Source organism: Oncorhynchus keta, chromosome 19 (assembly GCF_023373465.1).
Source record: "Oncorhynchus keta strain PuntledgeMale-10-30-2019 chromosome 19, Oket_V2, whole genome shotgun sequence".
Taxonomy (NCBI): Eukaryota; Metazoa; Chordata; class Actinopteri; order Salmoniformes; family Salmonidae; genus Oncorhynchus; species Oncorhynchus keta.
In genome coordinates, this window is record NC_068439.1 from 6,243,764 (window position 1) to 6,269,354 (window position 25,591).

A 25,591-nucleotide genomic window follows, 5' to 3' on the forward strand; every position below is an offset into this window, starting at 1 on the left:
TTAGAACGAGAATATAAAGACACATTTCCCTATTATCACTTTGCAGTCGTGACTCCACAACTCACTCCTCTCAAATGACTCTTCTCCCCTCGTTACAAAAATAAAATACAATTTTAGTATAATACTCATCAAAAGATAATTAATTTGCAGTTGGTTTCAGACATAATAACCCAGTTGCATGAAGAAAGTCTCTCAAAAACACTGAGAAAAGTTCTAGACGATTCTACAGGAGATTCTACTGGAGAATCTACAGGAGATTCCACATGAGATTCTACGGGAGATTCTGCAGGAGATTCCGCAGGAAATTCTCCTGGAGAATCTACAGGAGATTCCACAGGAGATTCCATAGGAGATTCTACAGGAGATTCCAAAGGAGATTCTACAGGAGATTCCACAGGAGATTCTACAGGAGATTCCACAGGAGATTCTACAGGAGAGTGTGGACAGGGTTACATTTCAAGCACAAAAAAAAAAACGAAACAATGAAATGATTTCTATAAAAACGGCTCGTAATTCAACGATGACATGAGCCATCGTCAGTGTGTGAGGATACATTCACCACTTCACTGTCTAGTATCTTAAAGCTGTGGCCAATGAGACGCAGGAGAACATAAACAGACTATTCAAAGCTGACTAAGCCATACCTGCAAATAGTCAATATGCCCCATTCATTCCAACTCCCTGTTTAGGAGCATCAACATACATGCCAGCCACGCAAGATAGTACAAGATAGTACACGATAGTACAAGATAGTACACGATAGTACAAGATAGTACAAGATAGTACACGATAGTACAAGATAGTACACGATAGTACAAGATAGTGCACGATAGTACAAGATAGTACACGATAGTACAAGATAGTACACGATAGTACAAGATAGTACACGATAGTACACGATAGTACACGCAAACTACATGTTATTCCATCCACTTGATCCCTTTCTGATCATCAGCCTCTCTTCTGTCTCTCACACACTCAAACACATACTTCTTCTCACTAAATCACTCTCATCAAACCCTGTGCTGACAATCAATTTCTGCTTGCATTAATAAGGCACCAACACTCTTAACCTTCCATCCAGCTCCGGGGCAAAGTTTCCCCTAGCTACAGATATAGGATCAGCTTCCCCGCTCTCAATCCTAACCTTAACCATTACTGGGGAAAATGCAAACATGACCTAAGATCTGTGTCTAAGAGCAACTTCACCCTACTCCATCAATCCATCTGGGGATGTGCTAGGGTCATCCTGCTGACAAGGACTCACCCATCTTCACTGTCGTGACGTCACCCAGCTTCACTGTCGTGACGTCACCCAGGTCCACTGTCGTGACGTCACCCAGCTCCACTGTCGTGACGTCACCCAGCTCCACTGTCGTGACGTCACCCAGCTCCACTGTCGTGACGTCACCCAGCTCCACTGTCGTGACGTCACCCAGCTCCACTGTCGTGACGTCACCCAGCTCCACTGTCGTGATGTCACCCAGCTCCACTGTCGTGACGTCACCCATCCCCTTTCAGCAGAGCTACTCTACCTGATACATATACTGTAACACTTTCCTTTACAGTCCACTAGATTTCCTTTACAATCCTGTTGCTTTACTTTACAGTCCAGTAGATTTCCTTTAAAATCCTGTTGCTTTCCTTTCCAGTCCAGTTGATTTCCTTTAAAATCCTGTTGCTTTACTTTACAGTCCACTAGATTTCCTTTACAATCCTGTTGCTTTACTTTACAGTCCACTAGATTTCCTTTACAATCATGTTGCTTTACTTTACAGTCCAGTAGATTTCCTTTAAAATCCTGTTGCTTTCCTTTCCAGTCCACTAGATTTCCTTTAAAATCCCGTTGCTTTACTTTACAGTCCACTAGATTTCCTTTACAATCCTGTTGTTTTACTTTACAGTCCACTAGATTTCCTTTACAATCCTGTTGCTTTACTTTCCAGTCCAGTAGATTTCCTTTACAATCCTGCTGCTTTACTTTACAGTCCTGTGGATTTCCTTTACAATCCTGTTGCTTTACTTTACAGTTATGTTGCTTTACTTTACAGTTATGTTGTTTTACTTTACAGTCCACTAGATTTCCTTTACAATCCTGTTGTTTTACGTTACAGTCCAGTAGATTTCCCTTACAATCCTGTTGTTTTATTTTACAGTCCACTAGATTTCCTTTACAATCCTGTTGCTTTACTTTCCAGTCCAGTATATTTCCTTTACAATCCTGTTGTTTTATTTTACAGTCCACTAGATTTCCTTTACAATCCTGTTGCTTTACTTTCCAGTCCAGTAGATTTCCTTTACAATCCTGTTGTTTTACTTTACAGTCCAGTAGATTTACTTTACAATCATGTTGCTTTACTTTCCAGTCCAGTAGATTTCCTTTACAATCCTGTTGTTTTACTTTACAGTCCAGTAGATTTCCTTTACAATCCTGTTGCTTTACTTTCCAGTCCACTAGATTTCCTTTACAATCCTGTTGTTTTACTTTACAGTCCACTAGATTTCCTTTACAATCCTGTTGTTTTACTTTACAGTCTAGTAGATTTCCTTTACAATCCTGTTGCTTTACTTTACAGTCCTGTGGATTTCCTTTACAATCCTGTTTCTCTACTTTACAGTTATGTTGCTTTACTTTACAGTTATGTTGCCTTACTTTACAGTTATGCTGTTTTCTTTATAGTCCACTAGATTTCCTTTACAATCCTGTTGCTTTACTTTACAGTTCTGTGGATTTCCTTTACAATCATGTTGCTTTACTTTACAGTTATGTTGTTTTACTTTACAGTCCTGTGGTTTTCCTTTAGAGTAATGTATCTTTACTTTACAGTCCTGTGGCTTTCCTTTAGAGTAATGTTTCTTTACTTTACAGTCCTGTGGCTTTCCTTTAGAGTAATGTATCTTTACTTTACAGTCCTGTGGCTTTCCTTTAGAGTAATGTTTCTTTACTTTACAGTCCTGTGGCTTTCCTTTAGAGTAATGGTTCTTTACTTTACAGTCCTGTGGCTTTCCTTTAGAGTAATGTTTCTTTACTTTACAGTCCTGTGGCTTTCCTTTAGAGTATTGTTTCTTTACTTTACAGTCCTGTGGCTTTCCTTTACATTACTGTTTTACTTTACTGTCCTGTTTCTTTACTTTACAGTCCTGTGGCTTTCCTTTACATTACTGTTAGTGGCTTTCCTTTACTGTCCTGTTTCTTTACTTTACAGTCCTGTGGCTTTCCTTTCCTTTACAGTTCTGTTTTACTTTACAGTCCTGTGGCTTTCCTTTACTGTCCTGTTTCTTTACTTTACCGTCCTGTGGCTTTCATTTCCTTTACAGTACTGTTTTACTTTACTGTCCTGTTTCTTTCCTTTACAGTCCTGTGGCTTTCCTTTACTGTCCTGTTTCTTTACTTTACAGTCCTGTGGCTTTCATTTCCTTTACAGTACTGTTTTACTTTACTGTCCTGTTTCTTTACTTTACAGTCCTGTGGCTTTCCTTTACTGTCCTGTTTCTTTACTTTACAGTCCTGTGGCTTTCCTTTCATTTACAGTTCTGTTTTACTTTACAGTCCTGTGGCTTTCCTTTACTGTCCTGTTTCTTTACTTTACAGTCCTGTGGCTTTCATTTCCTTTACAGTACTGTTTTACTTTACTGTCCTGTTTCTTTCCTTTACAGTCCTGGTGTTTTCATTTACAGTTCTGGTGTTTTACTTTACAGCCCTGGTGTTTTACTTTACAGTCCTGGTGTTTTACTTTACAGTCCTGGTGCTTTAATTTACAGTCCTGGTGTTTTACTTTACAGTCCTGCTGTTTTACTTTACAGTCCTGGTGCTTTAATTTACAGTCCTGGTGTTTTACTTTACAGTCCTGCTGTTTTACTTTACAGTCCTGGTGCTTTAATTTACAGTCCTGATGTTTTACTTTAAAGTCCTGTTGTTTTACTTTACAGTCCTGGTGCTTTAATTTACAGTCCTCATGTTTTACTTTACAGTCCTGGTGCTTTACTTTACAGTCCTGGTGTTTTAATTTACAGTCCTGGTGTTTTACTTTACAGTCCTGGTGATTTACTTTACAGTCCTGGTGTTTTACTTTACAGTCCTGCTGTTTTACTTTACAGTCCTGGTGCTTTAATTTACAGTCCTGATGTTTTACTTTAAAGTCCTGTTGTTTTACTTTACAGTCCTGGTGCTTTACTTTACAGTCCTGGTGTTTTACTTTACAGTCCTGGTGTTTTACTTTACAGTCCTGGTGTTTTACTTTACAGTCCTGGTGATTTACTTTACAGTCCTGGTGTTTTACTTTACAGTCCTGCTGTTTTACTTTACAGTCCTGGTGCTTTAATTTACAGTCCTGATGTTTTACTTTAAAGTCCTGTTGTTTTACTTTACAGTCCTGGTGCTTTAATTTACAGTCCTCATGTTTTACTTTAAAGTCCTGTTGTTTTACTTTACAGTCCTGGTGCTTTAATTTACAGTCCTCATGTTTTACTTTACAGTCCTGGTGCTTTACTTTACAGTCCTGGTGTTTTACTTTACAGTCCTGGTGCTTTACTTTACAGTCCTGGTGCTTTAATTTACAGTCCTCATGTTTTACTTTACAGTCCTGGTGCTTTACTTTACAGTCCTGGTGCTTTACTTTACAGTCCTGGTGCTTTAATTTACAGTCCTCATGTTTTACTTTACAGTCCTGGTGCTTTACTTTACAGTCCTGGTGCTTTACTTTACAGTCCTGATGTTTTACTTTACAGTCCTGGTGCTTTACTTTACAGTCCTGGTGCTTTAATTTACAGTCCTGGTGTTTTACTTTACAGTCCTGGTGCTTTACTTTACAGTCCTGGTGCTTTAATTTACAGTCCTCATGTTTTACTTTACAGTCCTGGTGCTTTACTTTACAGTCCTGGTGCTTTAATTTACAGTCCTGGTGTTTTACTTTACAGTCCTGGTGCTTTACTTTACAGTCCTGGTGCTTTACTTTACAGTCCTGGTGCTTTACTTTACAGTCCTGGTGCTTTACTTTACAGTCCTGGTGCTTTAATTTACAGTCCTGGTGCTTTACTTTACAGTCCTGGTGTTTTACTTTACAGTCCTGGTGTTTTACTTTACAGTCCTGGTGCTTTACTTTACAGTCCTGGTGCTTTAATTTACAGTCCTGGTGCTTTACTTTACAGTCCTGGTGCTTTACTTTACAGTCCTGGTGTTTTACTTTACAGTCCTGGTGCTTTACTTTACAGTCCTGGTGTTTTACTTTACAGTCCTGCTGTTTTACTTTACAGTCCTGGTGCTTTACTTTACAGTCCTGGTGTTTTACTTTACAGTCCTGGTGCTTTACTTTACAGTCCTCATGTTTTACTTTACAGTCCTGGTGCTTTACTTTACAGTCCTGGTGCTTTACTTTACAGTCCTGGTGCTTTACTTTACAGTCCTGGTGCTTTACTTTACAGTCCTGGTGCTTTACTTTACAGTCCTGGTGCTTTACTTTACAGTCCTCATGTTTTACTTTACAGTCCTGGTGCTTTACTTTACAGTCCTGGTGCTTTACTTTACAGTCCTGGTGCTTTACTTTACAGTCCTGGTGCTTTAATTTACAGTCCTGGTGCTTTACTTTACAGTCCTGGTGCTTTACTTTACAGTCCTGGTGTTTTACTTTACAGTCCTGGTGCTTTACTTTACAGTCCTGGTGTTTTACTTTACAGTCCTGGTGTTTTACTTTACAGTCCTGGTGTTTTACTTTACAGTCCTGGTGCTTTACTTTACAGTCCTCATGTTTTACTTTACAGTCCTGGTGCTTTACTTTACAGTCCTGGTGCTTTACTTTACAGTCCTGGTGCTTTACTTTACAGTCCTGGTGCTTTACTTTACAGTCCTGGTGCTTTACTTTACAGTCCTGGTGCTTTACTTTACAGTCCTCATGTTTTACTTTACAGTCCTGGTGCTTTACTTTACAGTCCTGGTGCTTTACTTTACAGTCCTGGTGCTTTACTTTACAGTCCTGGTGCTTTAATTTACAGTCCTGGTGCTTTACTTTACAGTCCTGGTGCTTTAATTTACAGTCCTGGTGCTTTACTTTACAGTCCTGGTGCTTTACTTTACAGTCCTGGTGCTTTACTTTACAGTCCTGGTGCTTTACTTTACAGTCCTGGTGCTTTACTTTACAGTCCTGGTGTTTTACTTTACAGTCCTGGTGCTTTACTTTACAGTCCTGGTGCTTTACTTTACAGTCCTGGTGCTTTACTTTACAGTCCTGGTGTTTTACTTTACAGTCCTGGTGCTTTAATTTACAGTCCTGGTGCTTTACTTTACAGTCCTGGTGCTTTAATTTACAGTCCTGGTGCTTTAATTTACAGTCCTGGTGCTTTACTTTACAGTCCTGGTGCTTTAATTTACAGTCCTGGTGCTTTAATTTACAGTCCTGGTGCTTTACTTTACAGTCCTGGTGCTTTACTTTACAGTCCTGGTGCTTTACTTTACAGTCCTGGTGTTTTACTTTACAGTCCTGGTGCTTTACTTTACAGTCCTGGTGCTTTACTTTACAGTCCTGGTGTTTTACTTTACAGTCCTGGTGCTTTACTTTACAGTCCTGGTGTTTTAATTTACAGTCCTGGTGCTTTACTTTACAGTCCTGGTGCTTTACTTTACAGTCCTGGTGTTTTACTTTACAGTCCTGGTGCTTTACTTTACAGTCCTGGTGTTTTACTTTACAGTCCTGGTGCTTTACTTTACAGTCCTGGTGTTTTACTTTACAGTCCTGGTGCTTTACTTTACAGTCCTGGTGTTTTACTTTACAGTCCTGGTGTTTTACTTTACAGTCCTGGTGCTTTACTTTACAGTCCTGGTGTTTTAATTTACAGTCCTGGTGCTTTACTTTACAGTCCTGGTGTTTTACTTTACAGTCCTGGTGCTTTACTTTACAGTCCTGGTGTTTTACTTTACAGTCCTGGTGCTTTACTTTACAGTCCTGGTGTTTTACTTTACAGTCCTGGTGTTTTACTTTACAGTCCTGGTGCTTTACTTTACAGTCCTGGTGTTTTAATTTACAGTCCTGGTGCTTTACTTTACAGTCCTGGTGCTTTACTTTACAGTCCTGGTGTTTTACTTTACAGTCCTGGTGCTTTACTTTACAGTCCTGGTGTTTTACTTTACAGTCCTGGTGCTTTACTTTACAGTCCTGGTGCTTTACTTTACAGTCCTGGTGCTTTACTTTACAGTCCTGGTGTTTTACTTTACAGTCCTGGTGCTTTACTTTACAGTCCTGGTGTTTTACTTTACAGTCCTGGTGCTTTACTTTACAGTCCTGGTGCTTTACTTTACAGTCCTGGTGCTTTACTTTACAGTCCTGGTGTTTTACTTTACAGTCCTGGTGTTTTTTACAGTCCTGGTGCAGCTTTACAGTCCTGGTGCTTTACTTTACAGTCCTGGTGTTTTACTTTACAGTCCTGGTGCTTTACTTTACAGTCCTGGTGCTTTACTTTACAGTCCTGGTGCTTTACTTTACAGTCCTGGTGTTTTACTTTACAGTCCTGGTGTTTTACTTTACAGTCCTGGTGCTTTACTTTACAGTCCTGGTGCTTTACTTTACAGTCCTGGTGCTTTACTTTACAGTCCTGGTGTTTTACTTTACAGTCCTGGTGTTTTACTTTACAGTCCTGGTGTTTTACTTTACAGTCCTGGTGCTTTACTTTACAGTCCTGGTGTTTTACTTTACAGTCCTGGTGTTTTACTTTACAGTCCTGGTGCTTTACTTTACAGTCCTGGTGTTTTACTTTACAGTCCTGGTGTTTTACTTTACAGTCCTGGTGTTTTACTTTACAGTCCTGGTGCTTTACTTTACAGTCCTGGTGTTTTACTTTACAGTCCTGGTGTTTTACTTTACAGTCCTGGTGCTTTACTTTACAGTCCTGTTTAAGCCCCCTTTTTCTGCTTGATACTTACTTCAAATAATTTAAAACATTGGTGTTACAGGAACCAAAGAAACCCTAAATTTGACCATGTAAACTCAAGAACATACAAGGTAAATAGTGGACTGTAAAGTGAACCAGCATTATAATACATGTCTGCAAGATTTCATAATATCAGGAAATTGTGCCACAGCTCAAGTGAAGTACAATTTACAAGTGGCCCTAATAACAAATAACTAAACATTCTTCAGTAGCTGACCTATGACCCTTCTGTCTGCCCTTTGCCTTATTAACAAACATAGTTCAAGTTAAAAAATACAAAAAATCACCCCACTACTATACTTTTGGAGAAGTCAATATGTCAACACTGTTCTGTTCCCTTTTTGGGGTGGCAGCGTATCCTAGTGGTTAGAGCGTTGGACTAGTAACCGGAAGGTTGCAAGTTCAAACCCCCGAGCTGACAAGGTACATAATCTGTCGTTCTGTCCCTGAACAGGCAGTTAACCCACTGTTCCCAGGCCGTCGTTGAAAATAAGAATGTGTTCTTAACTGACTTTCCTGGTTAAATAAAGGTAAAATAAATAAAATAAAAAATATTGTATACTTGTGGGAAAAAGTTCCTTTACATTTCGGGTATACATTCATCCTCTTTTCAAACTTCAAATTCTCAAGTTATGTTGGTTAAACATTGTGTAGCCACTAGCTACTCAATATATTTCGTTTTGGGACACATGCAACCTCATACATAATCACAAACATGTCAATACCTAGTTGTCTTTTCAATAGCTTAATAGGACTAATGATCCAGCTGTCAACAGGGTACTTCTGGTTCTCAGTTATACAGTTATATTGAAATAATTAAAGTTCAGCTTAAATAAATTCTTTCTATTCTTTTTCTTCTTCTTTCCAACAAACATATTGTTGTTTCTATCAGCATTCAGTCGCACATTTTGTTGAAGAAAACATGTGCAACTACAGAAAAAACAAAAGCAGTCTTTTTTATATACTTCATGCCAACTGCCCACAAAAATAGATTTAAAAAAAAGTACATTTAAAACTACTTCATAAACATGAGCATATAGCAGTTCTCTCTGTGCTGCAAACATTAAAGGAAATTATTTCATATCCCAGGACTAAATATACCAACGAACACAACAAAAAAAATAATCCAATTGTTATTTTTTACAGTAAAGTATTGACAAAACTGCGGGATAAGAGATTGGCTAAAAATGTCAAATTCTATTCTAGAACAGAGTGTAAAGTATTCTGGAATGTCCTTTATGTCTGTGTCTCTCCACAGCAGGTTCTAATGAGTCAGTATCTACAGAAACACACATGTATCATTCAATGCAATGATTATTAACAACATTTTTGTAGAAATATTTGTTGTAAGGAAAGTTTGGTCAGTGCAACTAACTAACAGCAACACAGAAACACTGAGTACGTGTTTACATGCACACTAGTAGTTAAACTGATTATGGCAGTAGGCCGAATATGCTTTTAGTCATGTAAACACCTTCAATCAGGTCTAAGATTAAAATCGAAGTAAGAATACGGCGATTAAAACACCTGGTTTTCCGGCCAATCTTTCAAATTATTAGGACATTTAAATAGCATTTTATCTGCGCATGTATCAGTGCAAGCCACCCTCTTAATGCGCAAGTGGGGCGGCAGGTAGCCTAGAGGTTAGAGAGTTGGACTGATAAGGTTGCAAGATCCAGCTGACAAGGAAAAAAATCTGTCAATCTGCCCTGGAACAAGACAGTTAACCCACTGTTCCCCGGGCCCTGAACAAAGACAGTTAACCCACTGTTCCCCGGGCCCTGAACAAAGACAGTTAACCCACTGTTCCCCGGGCCCTGAACAAAGACAGTTAACCCACTGTTCCCCGGTAGGACGTCATTGAAAATAAGAATTTGTTCTTAATTAACTGACTTGCCTCGTTAAATACAAGTGAAGGGAGTTTGGAAAAACTCACCAAAAAAAGTATTCATTTTAGAATGGTTTTCACATTCAGACTTTTATATTTCTAAACTCAGAATCAAATATGCTTCCCTAAAATAACAAGGTCTCTGTGGTCGGATGTTTATTATGAATGCCGATTTATTTATTTATTTATGTTGTTGTTGTTGTTGTTGTTGTTGTTGCATTTATCAAAAGTTGATTTCATTTGAGTCCATGTAAACATGATTAGGGCAAACATTCTTCTTGCAAATCATGTAAACATTTAAAATCAAACTATGATATTAAATCTGAGTTTTCACACTAATTGTGTGCATGTAACCATACTCAACAAGGGGGCCCGATTCCAACCCAAGTTTAAGTAAATTAACGTAAATAGAATGGAATGTAATTCCCTTTTTTATTAACTTTTCTCTCGATGCACATTCTAATCTTGAACTTTAAAAAAATGAGATTCGCATGTGAATCGTATGTTAATCGCATGTGAATCGCATGTTAATCGTATGTTAATCGTATGTGAAACGCATGTTAATCGTATGTTAATCGCATGTGAATCGTATGTTAATCGCATGTGAATCGCATGTTAATCGCATGTTAATCGCATGTGAATCGTATGTTAATCGCATGTTAATCGTATGTGAATCGTATGTGAATCGCATGTGAATCGTATGTGAATCGTATGTTAATCGCATGTTAATCACATGTTAATCGCATGTGAATCGTATGTGAATCGTATGTGAATCGCATGTTAATCGCATGTTAATCACGTGTGAATCGTATGTTAATCGCATGTTAATCATATGTGAATCGTATGTTAATCGCATGTTAATCGTATGTGAATCGTATGTGAATCGCATGTTAATCGTATGTGAATCGTATGTGAATCGCATGTTAATCGTATGTGAATCGTATGTTAATCGCATGTTAATCGCATGAGAATCGCATGTGAATCGCATGTTAATTCACCTAATATTCGTTTTGGGGTTGAGATGGAATAAATGAGGGTACCGATAAATGAAGCTACCGATACCCTGTATTCTGACCTTGACTTAAATTCCCCTCATAATTCCACCACCTTTATACAATTTTTACAATTTGATGAGAGTTTTTGATAAGAGTTGGTTGGGTAAATGGATAAGGGGATTGTAAATATAAACGACACTTGTTTTAGATCTAGTTTACCATATAATTGCTAGAAACAAATATGAAAACAAGTTATTTGGCAGCAAACTGAAACATACCAACAAAACGTATCAACTTTCCCACGGTAACGTTGATGAAATGCTGTGCCTTTATGAAGAATTAAAATTGTACGGCCTTTTAACTTGCAGCGATGGGCACCTTGTCTTAATTATAGGCTACCCCGACTTTCTCTGTTCCCTATTTCTATCATGTTAAACATTAGTCGTCAGTATGGACTGTCAGTGAGCCTAATAACCACACATATTCAACTGCCACCAGGGTCTGTAGTGACGCCTCTAGCACTGAGATGCAGTGTCTTAGACCGCTGAACCAGGGTCTGTAGTGATGCACTGAGATGCAGTGTCTTAAACCACTGAACCAGGGTCTGTAGTGACACCTCTAGCACTGAGATGCAGTGTCTTAGACCGCTGAACCAGGGTCTGTAGTGACACCTCTAGCACTGAGACGCAGTGTCTTAAACCACTGCACCAGGGTCTGTGGTGACGCCTCTAGCACTGAGATGCAGTAACTTAAACCACTGCACCAGGGTCTGTAGTGATGCCTCTAGCACTGAGATGCAGTGTCTTAGACCGCTGAACCAGGGTCTGTAGTGACACCTCTAGCACTGAGATTAAGTGTCTTAGACCTCTGAACCAGGGTCTGTAGTGACACCTCTAGCACTGAGATGCAGTGTCTTAGACCGCTGAACCAGGGTGTCTGTAGTGACGCCTCTAGCACTGAGATGCCTTAGACCTCTGAACCAGGGCCTGTAGTGACGCCTCTAGCACTGAGATGCAGTGTCTTAGACCGCTGAACCAGGGTGTCTGTAGTGACGCCTCTAGCACTGAGATGCCTTAGACCGCTGAACAAGGGTCTGTACTGACGCCTCTAACACTGAGATGCAGTGTCTTAGACCGCTGAACCAGGGTCTGTAGTGACGCCTCTAACACTGAGATGCAGTGTCTTAGACCGCTGAACCAGGGTCTGTAGTGACACCTCTAGCACTGAGATGCAGTGTCTTAGACCGCTGAACCAGGGTCTGTAGTGACGCCTCTAGCACTGAGATGCAGTGTCTTAGACCTCTGAACCAGGGTCTGTAGTGACACCTCTAGCACTGAGATGCCTTAGACCGCTGAACCAGGGTCTGTAGTGACACCTCTAGCACTGAGATGCAGTGTCTTAGACCACTGAACCAGGGTCTGTAGTGACTCCTCTAGCACTGAGATGCAGTGTCTTAGACCACTGAACCAGGGTCTGTAGTGACGCCTCTAGCACTGAGATGCAGTGTCTTAGACCACTGAACCAGGGTCTGTAGTGACACCTCTAACACTGAGATGCAGTGTCTTAGACCGCTGAACCAGGGTCTGTAGTGACACCTCTAGCACTGAGATGCAGTGTCTTAGACCGCTGAACCAGGGTCTGTAGTGACGCCTCTAGCACTGAGATGCAGTGTCTTAGACCTCTGAACCAGGGTCTGTAGTGACACCTCTAGCACTGAGATGCCTTAGACCGCTGAACCAGGGTCTGTAGTGACACCTCTAGCACTGAGATGCAGTGTCTTAGACCACTGAACCAGGGTCTGTAGTGACACCTCTAACACTGAGATGCAGTGTCTTAGACCGCTGAACCAGGGTCTGTAGTGACGCCTCTAACACTGAGATGCAGTGTCTTAGACCGCTGAACCAGGGTCTGTAGTGACACCTCTAGCACTGAGATGCAGTGTCTTAGACCGCTGAACCAGGGTCTGTAGTGACGCCTCTAGCACTGAGATGCAGTGTCTTAGACCTCTGAACCAGGGTCTGTAGTGACACCTCTAGCACTGAGATGCCTTAGACCGCTGAACCAGGGTCTGTAGTGACACCTCTAGCACTGAGATGCAGTGTCTTAGACCACTGAACCAGGGTCTGTAGTGACTCCTCTAGCACTGAGATGCAGTGTCTTAGACCACTGAACCAGGGTCTGTAGTGACGCCTCTAGCACTGAGATGCAGTCTCTTAGACCACTGAACCAGGGTCTGTAGTGACACCTCTAACACTGAGATGTCTTAGACCTCTGAACCAGGGTCTGTAGTGACGCCTCTAGCACTGAGATGCAGTGTCTTAGACCACTGAACCAGGGTCTGTAGTGACGCCTCTAGCACTGAGATGCAGTGTCTTAGACTGCTGAACCAGGGTCTGTAGTGACGCCTCTAGCACTGAGATGCAGTGTCTTAGACCGCTGAACCAGGGTCTGTAGTGACGCCTCTAACACTGAGATGCAGTGTCTTAGACCGCTGAACCAGGGTCTGTAGTGACGCCTCTAACACTGAGATGCAGTGTCTTAGACCGCTGAACCAGGGTCTGTAGTGACACCTCTAGCACTGAGATGCAGTGTCTTAGACCGCTGAACCAGGGTCTGTAGTGACGCCTCTAGCACTGAGATGCAGTGTCTTAGACCTCTGAACCAGGGTCTGTAGTGACGCCTCTAGCACTGAGATGCAGTGTCTTAGACCACTGAACCAGGGTCTGTAGTGACGCCTCTAGCACTGAGACGCAGTGTCTTAGACCTCTGAACCAGGGTCTGTAGTGACGCCTCTAGCACTGAGATGCAGTGTCTTAGACCACTGCACCAGGGTCTGTAGTGACACCTCTAACACTGAGATGTCTTAGACCTCTGAACCAGGGTCTGTAGTGACGCCTCTAGCACTGAGATGCAGTGTCTTAGACCGCTGAACCAGGGTCTGTAGTGACACCTCTAGCACTGAGATGCAGTGTCACTGAACCAGGGTCTGTAGTGACGCCTCTAGCACTGAGATGCAGTGTCTTAGACCGCTGAACCAGGGTCTGTAGTGACGCCTCTAGCACTGAGATGCGGTGTCTTAGACCGCTGAACCAGGGTCTGTAGTGACGCCTCTAGCACTGAGATGCAGTGTCTTAGACCACTGCACCACTCGGGAGCCCAATGTACTGTTAGTTCCCTTCAGATGGTACAGCCTACATTATCATTCCATTTAATTCCATTGTTTAGTTCACCTTACTTTGCCTCCTCTGTAAACGTCGCCACGGCCGTGTGGTTGTTGCTGAGGATCATTAGTAACAGGTGATAATACAAAACAGACATGTAGGATAATTACATGGTTATGGAGCGAAGTGAAGACGGAGCCGTAACAGGTTGAACCGGACGCATGGCGCAATACTTGACATGGTCAGTGCAGGTAATAGACGAGGGTATAGCCTACTATTGTACACCATTATCCCTAATATAATTCTGTGTACACTGATCTGTCAACAATACCACAGGTTAAAGAACTGAATGTGGCATTTTTCACAATGAATCAAACCACCGTTTTCATTATTAGGTGCTTAAAAGTCCTTTATGATTCAGAACTACTTTCCTAAATAAATAGATAATCTACAAGAGCAGAGGATTTTTAAATCGACCAAAACGGAGAAGAATATGCATATATTTATTTATATTATATTATATTTATTTATTTATGCATATATTTAGATTACTCCCCTGTCATTGATCCCTAATATCCAGATACCCGATCTCTCAATATATCCTAATGAGTCTATTAACAACATTTGAACTGAAAGGTACAGAGTATTTTAAAGGGATGGCTTTAAGATAAATGTCCTGAAAACCCTGTTGAATGAAAACTCTGCGAGAAAATCTGTTGGCCAGCAAACTGGAGAGTTCTCAGCGGTTTACTGAAATGTATTCAGAGCCGCACAAGTTAGCCACACCTGCAGTACGAGTCACGTGACTGAATAAGGTTCGTGACTACATAAGGTAAGTATAAATGCCAAATACTAAGAAGTGCATGCGTAGGAGAAATATGAATTCATTAATCGGAATCAGTCCCTAACAGATTAGAGAGATTTAACAAGTCATCTAAGAGACCTGACCAACGTGTCCAGATGTCCAAGATACAATATCAGTAAACAAGATGACAATATGTTTTTGAGTTTGAGCACGTACAGGAACGAATCAGACGTCACCTACTGGTTGTAAAGGAACGAATCAGACGATACCTACTGGTTGTAAAGGAACGAATCAGACGTCACCTACTGGTTGTACAGGAACGAATCAGACGTCACCTACTGGTTGTAAAGGAACGAATCAGACGTCACCTACTGGTTGTAAAGGAACGAATCAGACGTCACCTACTGGTTGTAAAGGAACGGCGTCACCTCAGACGTCACCTACTGGTTGTAAAGCGTCACCTACTGGTTGTAATCAGACGTCACCTACTGGTTGTAAAGGAACGAATCAGACGTCACCTACTGGTTGTAAAGGAACGAATCAGGCGTCACCTACTGGTTGTAAAGGAACGAATCAGACGTCACCTACTGGTTGTAAAGGACGTCACCTACTGGTTGTAAAGGAATCGAATCAGACGTCACCTACTGGTTGTAAAGGAACGAATCAGGCGTCACCTACTGGTTGGTACAGGAACGAATCAGACGTCACCTACTGGTTGTAAAGGAATCAGGCGTCACCTAATCAGACGCCGTCACCTACTGGTTGTAAAGGAACGAATCAGACGTCACCTACTGGTTGTAAAGGAACGAATCAGACGTCACCTACTGGTTGTAAAGGAACGTCACCTACTGGTTGTCGAAGACGTCACCTACTGGTTGTAAGGAGCGAATCAGGCGTCATCTACTGGTTGTCAGACGAATCAGGCGTCACCTACTGGTTGTAAAGGAACGAATCAGGCGTCATCTACTGGTTGTAAAGGAACGAAAGGCGTCAACTGGTTGTACAGAATCAGCGTCACCTACTGGTTGTAAAGGAACGAATCAGACGTCATCTACTGGTTGTAAGGAGGAACGTCACCTATCAGGCGTCACCTACTGGTTGTAAAGGAATCAGCGTCACCTATCGAATCAGGCGTCACCTAGAATCAGGCGTCACCTACTGGTTGTACAGGAACGAATCAGGCGTCACCTACTGGTTGTAAAGGAACGAATCAGACGTCACCTACTGGTTGTACAGGAAGCGAATCAGACGTCACCTACTGGTTGTACAGGAACGAATCAGACGTCACCTACTGGTTGTAAAGGAACGAATCACTGGACGAATCAGACGTCACCTACTGGTTGTACAGGAACGAATCAGACGTCACCTACTGGTTGTACAGGAACGAATCAGACGTCATCTACTGGTTGTAAAGGAACGAATCAGAGCGTCACCTACTGGTTGTACAGGAACGAATCAGGCGTCACCTACTGGTTGTAAAGGAGCGAATCAGGCGTCACCTACTGGAATCAGACGTCACCTACTGGTTGTACAGGAACGAATCAGACGTCACCTACGCCATCTACTGGTTGTAAAGGAACGAATCAGACGTCACCTACTGGTTGTACAGGAACGAATCAGGCGTCACCTACTGGTTGTAAGGAGCGAATCAGGCGTCACCTATCAGGAGCGAATCGTCACCTACTGGTTGTAAAGGAACGAATCAGACGTCACCTACTGGTTGTAAAGGAACGAATCAGCGTCACCTACTGGTTGTACAGGAACGTCAATCAGACGTCACCTACTGGTTGTACAGGAACGAATCAGACGTCACCTACTGCGTCACCTACTGGTTGTAAAGGAACGAATCAGGCGTCACCTACTGGTTGAACGAATCAGACGTCACCTACTGGTTGTACAGGAACGAATCAGACAGGCGTCACCTACTGGTTGTAAAGGAACGAATCAGACGTCACCTACTGGTTGTAAAGGAACGAATCAGACGTCACCTACTGGTTGTAAAGGAACGAATCAGACGTCACCTACTGGTTGTACAGGAACGAATCAGACGTCACCTACTGGTTGTAAAGGAACGAATCAGACGTCACCTACTGGTTGTAAAGGAACGAATCAGACGTCACCTACTGGTTGTAAAGGAACGAATCAGACGTCACCTACTGGTTGTAAAGGAACGAATCAGACGTCACCTACTGGTTGTACAGGAACGAATCAGACGTCACCTACTGGTTGTACAGGAACGAATCAGACGTCACCTACTGGTTGTAAAGGAACGAATCAGACGTCACCTACTGGTTGTAAAGGAACGAATCAGACGTCACCTACTGGTTGTAAAGGAACGAATCAGACGTCACCTACTGGTTGTAAAGGAACGAATCAGACGCCATCTACTGGTTGTTGAAGGTAATTGAGGATACAATATATCTGTGCTGCTGGAGTTTACATTGCTGAGAGAGAGCAGTGACCTCACCACACAACCTCAGGAGTTAAAGGGTAAAGTTCACACAGGTGGCCATCAGTACCCAATCATAAGACTTAGTCCTATGTGTCTGGGGGGCATCCGTGTGTGTGTGTGTTCTGTGTGTGTGTTCTGTGTGTGTGTGTGTGTGTGTTCTGTGTGTGTGTGTTCTGTGTGTGTGTGTGTGTGTGTGTGTGTGTGTGTGTGTGTGTTGTGTGTGTGTGTGTGTGTGTGTGTGTGTGTGTGTGTGTGTGTGTGTGTGTGTGTGTGTGTGTGTGTGTGTGCGTGCGTGCGTGCGTGTGTGTGTGTGTGTGTAGGTGTTCTGTGTGTGTGTGTGTGTGTGTGTGTGTGTGTGTGTGTGTGTCTGTCTAGGGTGGGAGATCCCATCACAGACTTCTGTCTCACCAATGTTTCCCACCTCCTACTTTTGGTCAAAATCAGGAAGTGTAGACAAAAACTTCGGACAGGAAATCAAGTGGAAGTTGATCCAAAAGGTTCTAGTCTGTACAGTGGGGCAGAAGCATACAGCATCACATCTGGGATATGAAGTCCTTTGTGGGATCGCACTAACAGGGTCTACAATGAACGACGACTACAGCCCAGACTACCCAGAAGCCTTTGTGTTGAACTGTCTTGAGGAAAATTTGAGGTCCATTCCTGTGAGGGTTCAGTTTTGTCAGTTGGTCCTCTTGTGTCCCACAATGCAGCTTTGTTGACGAGGGATGCTGGTAGGTTGGGACTTTGTTCTCCGTGGAAACGATGCCCCTCCGTCTCCCTAAACTCATTGTAGAGTGTTACGTTCTTCATGGTCTTTAGACAGTGTCTGATTAGCTAAATAAATAAATTACCATCTATATATCTGATTAGAATCTTAAAGGGCAAGCTAAAAATAGCACTTTAAAATGTCTCAATAAGAGTTGCAAGCAAACGTGTAGGATGCAACCGATACACACGTGAACACACATATCTATATATTATAATCTATACTATCTAATATCTATATACTTATTACCTCTGGTTTGTGGAAACGATAAGATTTGAGCTGCTACCTCACATAATAGTGATTATGTGAACATCCAAAAAGTCTGTTGATTTTTCTTCAATATGTGACCCGTCTCTCTCCTCCACAGCTTGTGTGTGTGTGTGTGTGTGTGTGTGTGTGTGTGTGTGTGTGTGTGTGTGTGTGTGTGTGTGTGTGTGTGTGTGTGTGTGTGTTTAAAATATAGAATATTTTTTGCATTATATCTAAGTCATAGACTCTGCTACATATCCAGACGTATATACTGTATAACTAGCACGACTGATAGTAACAATAAAAATTGCTTTGGTTTTGAAAAATAAAGTTGTTTTTCTTCTTAGTTTGGCATAGAGTTTAAAAACTGTTTTCAGGAATGACCTGACCCTGGGATGAGAAGTAGTGCCTTGACCTGGGTCCCAAAATGGCTCCCTATTGCCTTAATAGTGAACCACTTTTGCCAGGATCTGGTCTAAAGTAGTGCACTATATAGGGAATAGGGTTCCATTTGGGATGCAAACTTGGAATTATGGGATGGGGCAGGAGGCAGGGACTCTGAGATGGGGCAGGAGGCAGGGACTCTGAGATGGGGCAGGAGGCAGGGACTCTGAGATGGGGCAGGAGGCAGGGACTCTGAGATGGGGCAGGAGGCAGGGATTCTGAGATGGGGCAGGAGGCAGGGACTCTGAGATGGGGCAGGAAACAGGGACTCTGAGATGGGGCAGGAGGCAGGGACTCTGAGATGGGGCAGGAGGCAGGGACTCTGAGATGGGGCAGGAAACAGGGACTCTGAGATGGGGCAGGAGGCAGGGACTCTGAGATGGGGCAGGAGGCAGGGATTCTGAGATGGGGCAGGAGGCAGGGACTCTGAGATGGGACAGGAGGCAGGGATTATGAGATGGGGCAGGAGGGCAGGGATTCTGAGATGGGGCAGGAGGGCAGGGATTCTGAGATGGGGCAGGGGGCAGGGATTCTGAGATGGGGCAGGAGGCAGGGATTCTGAGATGGGGCAGGAGGCAGGGATTCTGAGATGGGGCAGGGGCAGGGGACAGGGGATAGGGGGCAGGGGACAGGGGGTAGTGGGAAGGGGGCAGGGGGTAGGGGGCAGGGGGTAGGGACCTGGGGACAGGGGATAGGGGACAGGGGGGGACAGGGGACAGGGGGTAGGGGACAGGGGACAGGGGGTAGGGGACAGGGGACAGGGGACAGGGGGTAGGGGACAGGGGTAGGGACCTGGGGACAGGGGATAGGGGACAGGGGGTAGGGGACAGGGGACAGGGGGTAGGGGACAGGGACAGGGGAGGGGGCAGGGGATAGGGGACAGGGGGGACAGGGGGTAGGGACCTGGGGACAGGGGATAGGGGACAGGGGACAGGGGACAGGGGGTAGGGGGACAGGGGACAGGGGACAGGGGGTAGGGGGGAAGGGGGCAGGGGACAGGGGACAGGGGGTAGGGGACAGGGGGATAGGGGAAGGGGGAGGGGGCAGGGGATAGGGGCAGGGGGATAGGGGGCAGGGGGGGACAGGGGATAGGGGGCAGGGGACAGGGGGCAGGGGACAGGGGATAGGGGGCAGGGGACAGGGGGCAGGGGGAAGGGGGCAGGAGACAGGGGACAGGGGAAGGGGGCAGGGGACAGGGGACAGGGGACAGGGGGATAGGGGACAGGGGGACAGGGGATAGGGGGCAGGGGACAGGGGACAGGGGGGGACAGGGGACAGGGGATAGGGGGCAGGGGACAGGGGACAGGGGACAGGGGACAGGGGATAGGGGGCAGGGGGCAGGGGACAGGGGGCAGGGGGAAGGGGCAGGAGACAGGGGACAGGGATATTGGGCAGTAAGTAACGCTACTATAATGCTATGTTCTGGTAAATCATGTTATCTGGCGTAGTTATGGGGATGGATCTGAGGATCAGCGTGTTGGAGTGTGTGTGTGTGTGTGTGTGTGTGTGTGTGTGTGTGTGTGTGTGTGTGTGTGTGTGTGTGTGTGTGTGTGTGTGTGTGTGTGTGTGTGTGTGTGTGTGTGTGTGTGTGTGTGTGTGTCAGGGGTTTATGGATGGGCACGTGTGTATGCAGAAGCCTGCATGTAAACACGTCTGACTGCGTTTCTGCGTGTATAACATATCTGCATGATGAGTGTGTGTGTGTGTGTGTGTGTGTGTGTGTGAGTGTGAGTGTGTGTGTGTGTGTGTGTGTGAGTGTGTGTGTGTGTGTGTGTGTGTGTGTGTGTGTGTGTGTGTGTGAGTGTGAGTGTGAGTATATAGTTCTCTCTGTCTAGGTACAGGAGGGGCTGGTGGCACAGCTCTCCAGTGAGGACTGGGACAGTTGCCGTGTGAGGGGTCCGATGCTGGGGTCAGCCAGAGACGAGGTGGGGAACAGCTTGTACCATCCGCTCACCGTGGCACCAAGGTCCAACTCATCCAGCATGATCTGAGCCATGCCCATGAAACACTTGTGGTCCATCCTCCCATAGTCACCCCACACAATCACCTGGGAGAGAGAGGGGGGAGAGAGAGAGAGAGAGAGAGAGAGAGAGAGAGAGAGAGAGAGAGAGAGAGAGAGAGAGAGAGGGGGCAGAGAGAGAGAGAGAGAGAGAGAGAGAGAGAAGGGAGGGAGGATGAGAGAGGTGGGGAGAGAGAGAGAGAGAGGGAGGGAGGGAGGGAGGGGGGAGGTGGGGGAGAGAGAGAGAGAGAGAGAGAGAGAGAGAGAGAGGGGAGAGAGGGGGGAGGGAGGGGAGGGAGGTGGGGAGAGAGAGTGAGAGAGAGAGGAGAGAGAGAGAGAGGGGAGGGAGGATGAGAGAGGTAGGGAGAGAGAGAGAGAGGGGAGGAGAGAGAGAAGGGGGGCGGGAAATGAAGTCAAGAAATACGAAATTTGGTGGAGAAGAAAACATGTATTTTTACTATCCGGCCATGCAAGACGAACATATAGGGTTCTGGAACCACAAAGACGAACATATATGGTTCTGGAACCACAAAGACGAACATATATGGTTCTGGAACCACAAAGACGAACATATAGGGTTCTGGAACCACAAAGATGAACATATAGGGTTCTGGGACCACAAAGATGAACATATGGGGTTCTGGAACCACAAAGACGAACATATAGGGTTCTGGAACCACAAAGATGAACATATAGGGTTCTGGAACCACAAAGATGGGGTTCTGGAACCACATATATGGTTCTGGAACCACAAAGATGGGGTTCTGGGACCACAAATACGAACATATATGGTTCTGGAACCACAAAGACGAACATATATGGTTCTGGAACCACAAAGACGAACATATAGGGTTCTGGAACCACAAAGATGAACATATAGGGTTCTGGGACCACAAAGATGAACATATGGGGTTCTGGAACCACAAAGACGAACATATAGGGTTCTGGAACCACAAAGATGAACATATAGGGTTCTGGAACCACAAAGATGAACATATGGGGTTCTGGAACCACAAAGACGAACATATAGGGTTCTGGAACCACAAAGATGAACATATAGGGTTCTGGGACCACAAAGATGAACATATAGGGTTCTGGAACCACAAAGATGAACATATGGGGTTCTGGAACCACAAAGACGAACATATAGGGTTCTGGAACCACAAAGATGAACATATAGGGTTCTGGGACCACAAAGACAAACATATGGGGTTCTGGAACCACAAATACGAACATATAGGGTTCTGGAACCACAAAGATGAACATATAGGGTTCTGGGACCACAAAGACAAACATATGGGGTTCTGGGACCACAAATCCTATTTCTACCACTTCAAGATTTCTAGATATAGCTAGGCATTTACCTGTAGGACTTTGGCCTGAGGACTCTCTTCAAACAGCAGGGCCTGTTGGTAGGAGGGGTCTAGAGTCTTCTTCACCACTCTGGTCTTCTTCTTAGCCAGACATGCCCCATTCTCCAACACATACACCTTTACATAGGTTGCTGCAGGAAATGAATAATACAGTTATTTAAATTCTGAGTGAAAGGGCAGGGCGCCAAATTCAAAACAACAGAAAGCCCATCATAAAATTTCCTCAAACATACAAGTATTTCACACCATTTTAAAGATAAACTTGTTGTAAATCCAGCCACAGTGTCCAATTTCAAAAAGGCTTTATGACGAAAGCAAACCAAACAATTATGTTAGGTCAGTACCTAGTCACAGAAAAACACAACCATTTTCCCAGCCAAAGTGAGGAGTCACAAAAATCAGAAATAGAGATACAATTAATTACTAACCTTTGATGATCTTCATCAGATGACACTCATAGGACTTAATGTATACATGTATGTTTTGTTTCGGTAATGTTCATATTTGTATCCAAAAATCTCAGGTTACATTGGTGCGTTATGTTCAGTAGTTCCAAAACATCCAGGGATTTTGCAGAGAGCCACATCAATTTACAGAAATACTCATCATAAACCCTGATAAAAGATACAACTGTTATGCATGGAATTTTAGATCCACTTCCCCTTAATGCAACCGCTGTGTCAGATTTCAAAAAAGCTTTACCGAAAAAGCACACCATGCAATAATCTGAGTACAGCACTCAGACAACAAATCAAGCCATACAGATATCCACCATGTTGTGGAGTCAACAGAAGTCAGAAATAGCATTATAAATATTCACTTACCTTTGATGCTCTTCATCAGAATGCACTCCCAGGAATCCCAGTTCCACAAAAAAATGTTTGATTTGTTCAACAAATGAAGTATAGAATCAATCGTTATGATGTTTTTAACATAAATCTTTAACAATGTTTCAACCAGAGAATTCCTTTGTCTGTAGAAATGTGATGGAACACAGGTCGCTCTCACGTGAGAGCGTGTGATCAGCTCATGCCACTCTGGCAGACCTCTGACTCATTCAGCTCCCATTCCCCCCTCCTTCACAGTAGAAGCATCAAGAAAGGTTCTAAAGATTGGTGACATCTAGTGGAAGCCTTAGGAAGTGCAATATGACCCCCATAGACACTGTAAATTCGATAGGCAACGACTTGAAAAACTACAAACCTCAGATTTCCCACTTCCTGGTTGGATTCTTTCTCAGGTTTTTGCCTGCCATACGAGTTCTGTTAAACTCACAGACATAATTCAAACAGTTTTAGAAACTTCAGAGTGTCTTCTATCCAAATGTACTTATTATATGCATATTATAGCCTTTAGGACTGAGTAGCAGGCAGTTTACTCTGGGCACCATTTTACCCAAGCTACTCAATACTGCCCCCCAGTCCCAAAGAAGTGAAGGAGCCTTCTAGACTCGGTGCTCTGGTACCGCTTGTAGCTTGTATCGACTTGGGTCACTGGAGTCTTTGACAATTTCTTGGGCCTTCCTCTGACACCGCCTAGTATATATGTCCTGGATGGCAGGAAGCTTGGCCCCAGTGATGTACTGGGCTCTATGCACTACCTTCTGTTGCTCCTTACGGTCGGATGCCGAGCAGTTGCCGTACCAGGCGGTGAAGCAGGATACTGTCGATGGTGCGGCTGTAGAACTTTGAGGATCGGGACCCATGACAAATCTTTTTAGTCTCCTGAGGGGGAAACGGCATTCCAGTGCCTTTTTCACGACTGTCTTGGTGTGTTTGGACCATGTTAGTTTGTTGGTGATGTGGACACCAAGGAACTTGAAGCTCTCAACCTGCTCTATTGCAGCCCCGTCGATGAGAATGTGGGCGTGCTCAGTCCTCTTTTTCCTGTATTCCACGATCATCTCCTTTGTCTCGCTCACATTGAGGGAGAGGTTGTTGTCCTGGCACAACACTGCCAAGTCTCTGACCTCCTCCCTACAAGGGTGGTCTCGTTGTTGTCGGTGATCAAGCCTACTGCCGATGTGTCATCGGCAAACTTAATTATGGTGTTGGAGTCGTGCCTGGCCACGCAGTCGTGGGTGAACAAGGAGTACAGGAGGGGACTAAGCAAGCACCCCTGAGGGGCCCCCGTGTTCAGGATCAGAGTGGCAGATGTGTTGTTGCTTACCCTTACCACCTGGGGTCGGCGCATCAGGAAGTTCAGGATCCAGTTGCAGAGGGAGGTGTTTAGTCCCAGGGTCTTTAGCTTAGTATTGAGCTTTGTGGGCACTATGGTGTTGAACGCGGAGCTGTAGTAAATGAATAGCATTCTCACATAGGTGTGCGATTGAGATTGCATCATCTGTGAATCAGTTGGGGTGGTATGCGAATTGGAGTGGGTCTAGGGATGATGGTGTTAGGTATTACAGACTTGGACAGGGAGAAGTTGAAATTGTCAGTGAAGACACTTGCCAGTTGGTCCGTGCATGCTCTTAGTACACGTCCTGGTAATCCGTCTGGCCCCACGGCCTTGACCTGTTTAAAGGTCTTGCTCACATTGGCTACGGAAAGCGCAATCACACAGCCGTCCAGAACAGCTGGTTCTCTCATGCATGCTTCAGTGTTTTTTGCCTAGAAGCGAGCATAAAATGCATTTAGCCCATCTGGTAGGCTTGCGTCACTGGGCAGCTCACGGCTAGGTTTTTCTTTGTAGTCCGTAATAGTTTGCAAGCATTGCCACAGCCGACGAGCGTCAGAGCCTGTATAATAGGATTCAATCTTAGTTCTGTATTGACGCTTTGCCTGTTTGATGGTTCGTCTGAGGGCATGAACACCTACAGCACCCAATGTCACAGGAAGGCCAAAAAAATCATCAAGGACGTAACGGCCTGTTCACCCCGCTATCATCCAGAAGGAGAGGTCAGTACAGGTGCATCAAAGCTGGGACAGAGAGACTGAAAAACAACTTCTATCTCAAGGCCGTCAGACTATTAAGTTGCCATCACTAGCCGGCTACCACCCGATTACGCAACCCTGCACCTTAGAGGCTGCTGCCCTATATACAGACTTGGAATCACTGGTCACTTTAATAATGGAACACTAGTCACCTTAATAATGTTTACATACTGCTTTACTCATCTCATATGTATATACTGTATTCTATTTTACTGTATTTACTAACTAGTCACCTTAATAATGTTTACATACTGCTTTACTCATCTCATATGTATATACTGTATTCTATTCTACTGTATTTACTAACTAGTCACCTTAATAATGTTTACATACTGCTTTACTCATCTCATATGTATATACTGTATTCTATTCTGCTGTATTTACTAACTAGTCACCTTAATAATGTTTACATACTGCTTTACTCATCTCATATGTATATACTGTATTCTATTCTACTGTATTTACTTTAGTCACCTAATAATGTTTACATACTTTTACTCATCTCATATGTATATACTGTATTCTATTCTACTGTATTTTAGTCTATGCTTTACTCATCTCATATGTATATACTGTTTTCTATTCTACTGTATTTTAGTCTATGCT

The 25,591-nt window shown here is 43.8% G+C and overlaps 1 protein-coding gene and 1 long non-coding RNA gene across 44 annotated transcripts in view; both read right to left on the reverse strand.

Annotated features, from left to right (window-relative positions):
* Window positions 1-13,790: 13,790 nt before the first annotated feature.
* Window positions 13,791-17,427, reverse strand: LOC127909145 (uncharacterized). Of its 43 annotated transcripts, none has more exons than XR_008069913.1 (6): window positions 16,722-17,427; window positions 16,100-16,132; window positions 16,022-16,054; window positions 15,522-15,587; window positions 15,036-15,167; window positions 13,791-15,002 (listed from the first exon to the last, which is right to left on the reverse strand). It is a non-coding gene; the product is annotated as an uncharacterized LOC127909145 (long non-coding RNA). The 43 variants fall into 43 exon arrangements; XR_008069873.1 differs by lacking the exons at window positions 15,522-15,587; window positions 16,022-16,054 and adding exons at window positions 15,318-15,350; window positions 15,785-15,817 and having other exon boundaries at window positions 16,689-17,427; XR_008069870.1 differs by having other exon boundaries at window positions 16,689-17,427.
* Window positions 17,428-20,000: 2,573 nt separating this feature from the next.
* Window positions 20,001-25,591, reverse strand: part of LOC127909143 (regulating synaptic membrane exocytosis protein 3-like) — a 163,316-nt gene continuing 157,725 nt past the window's right edge. The window contains exons 6-7 of the mRNA XM_052469139.1: window positions 22,041-22,180; window positions 20,001-20,724 (exon numbers count right to left, since the gene is read on the reverse strand). Of these exons, the coding sequence (XP_052325099.1) occupies window positions 20,509-20,724; window positions 22,041-22,180 (356 nt within the window). The 3' untranslated portion in view covers window positions 20,001-20,508. The remainder of the gene's footprint in view (window positions 20,725-22,040; window positions 22,181-25,591) is intronic.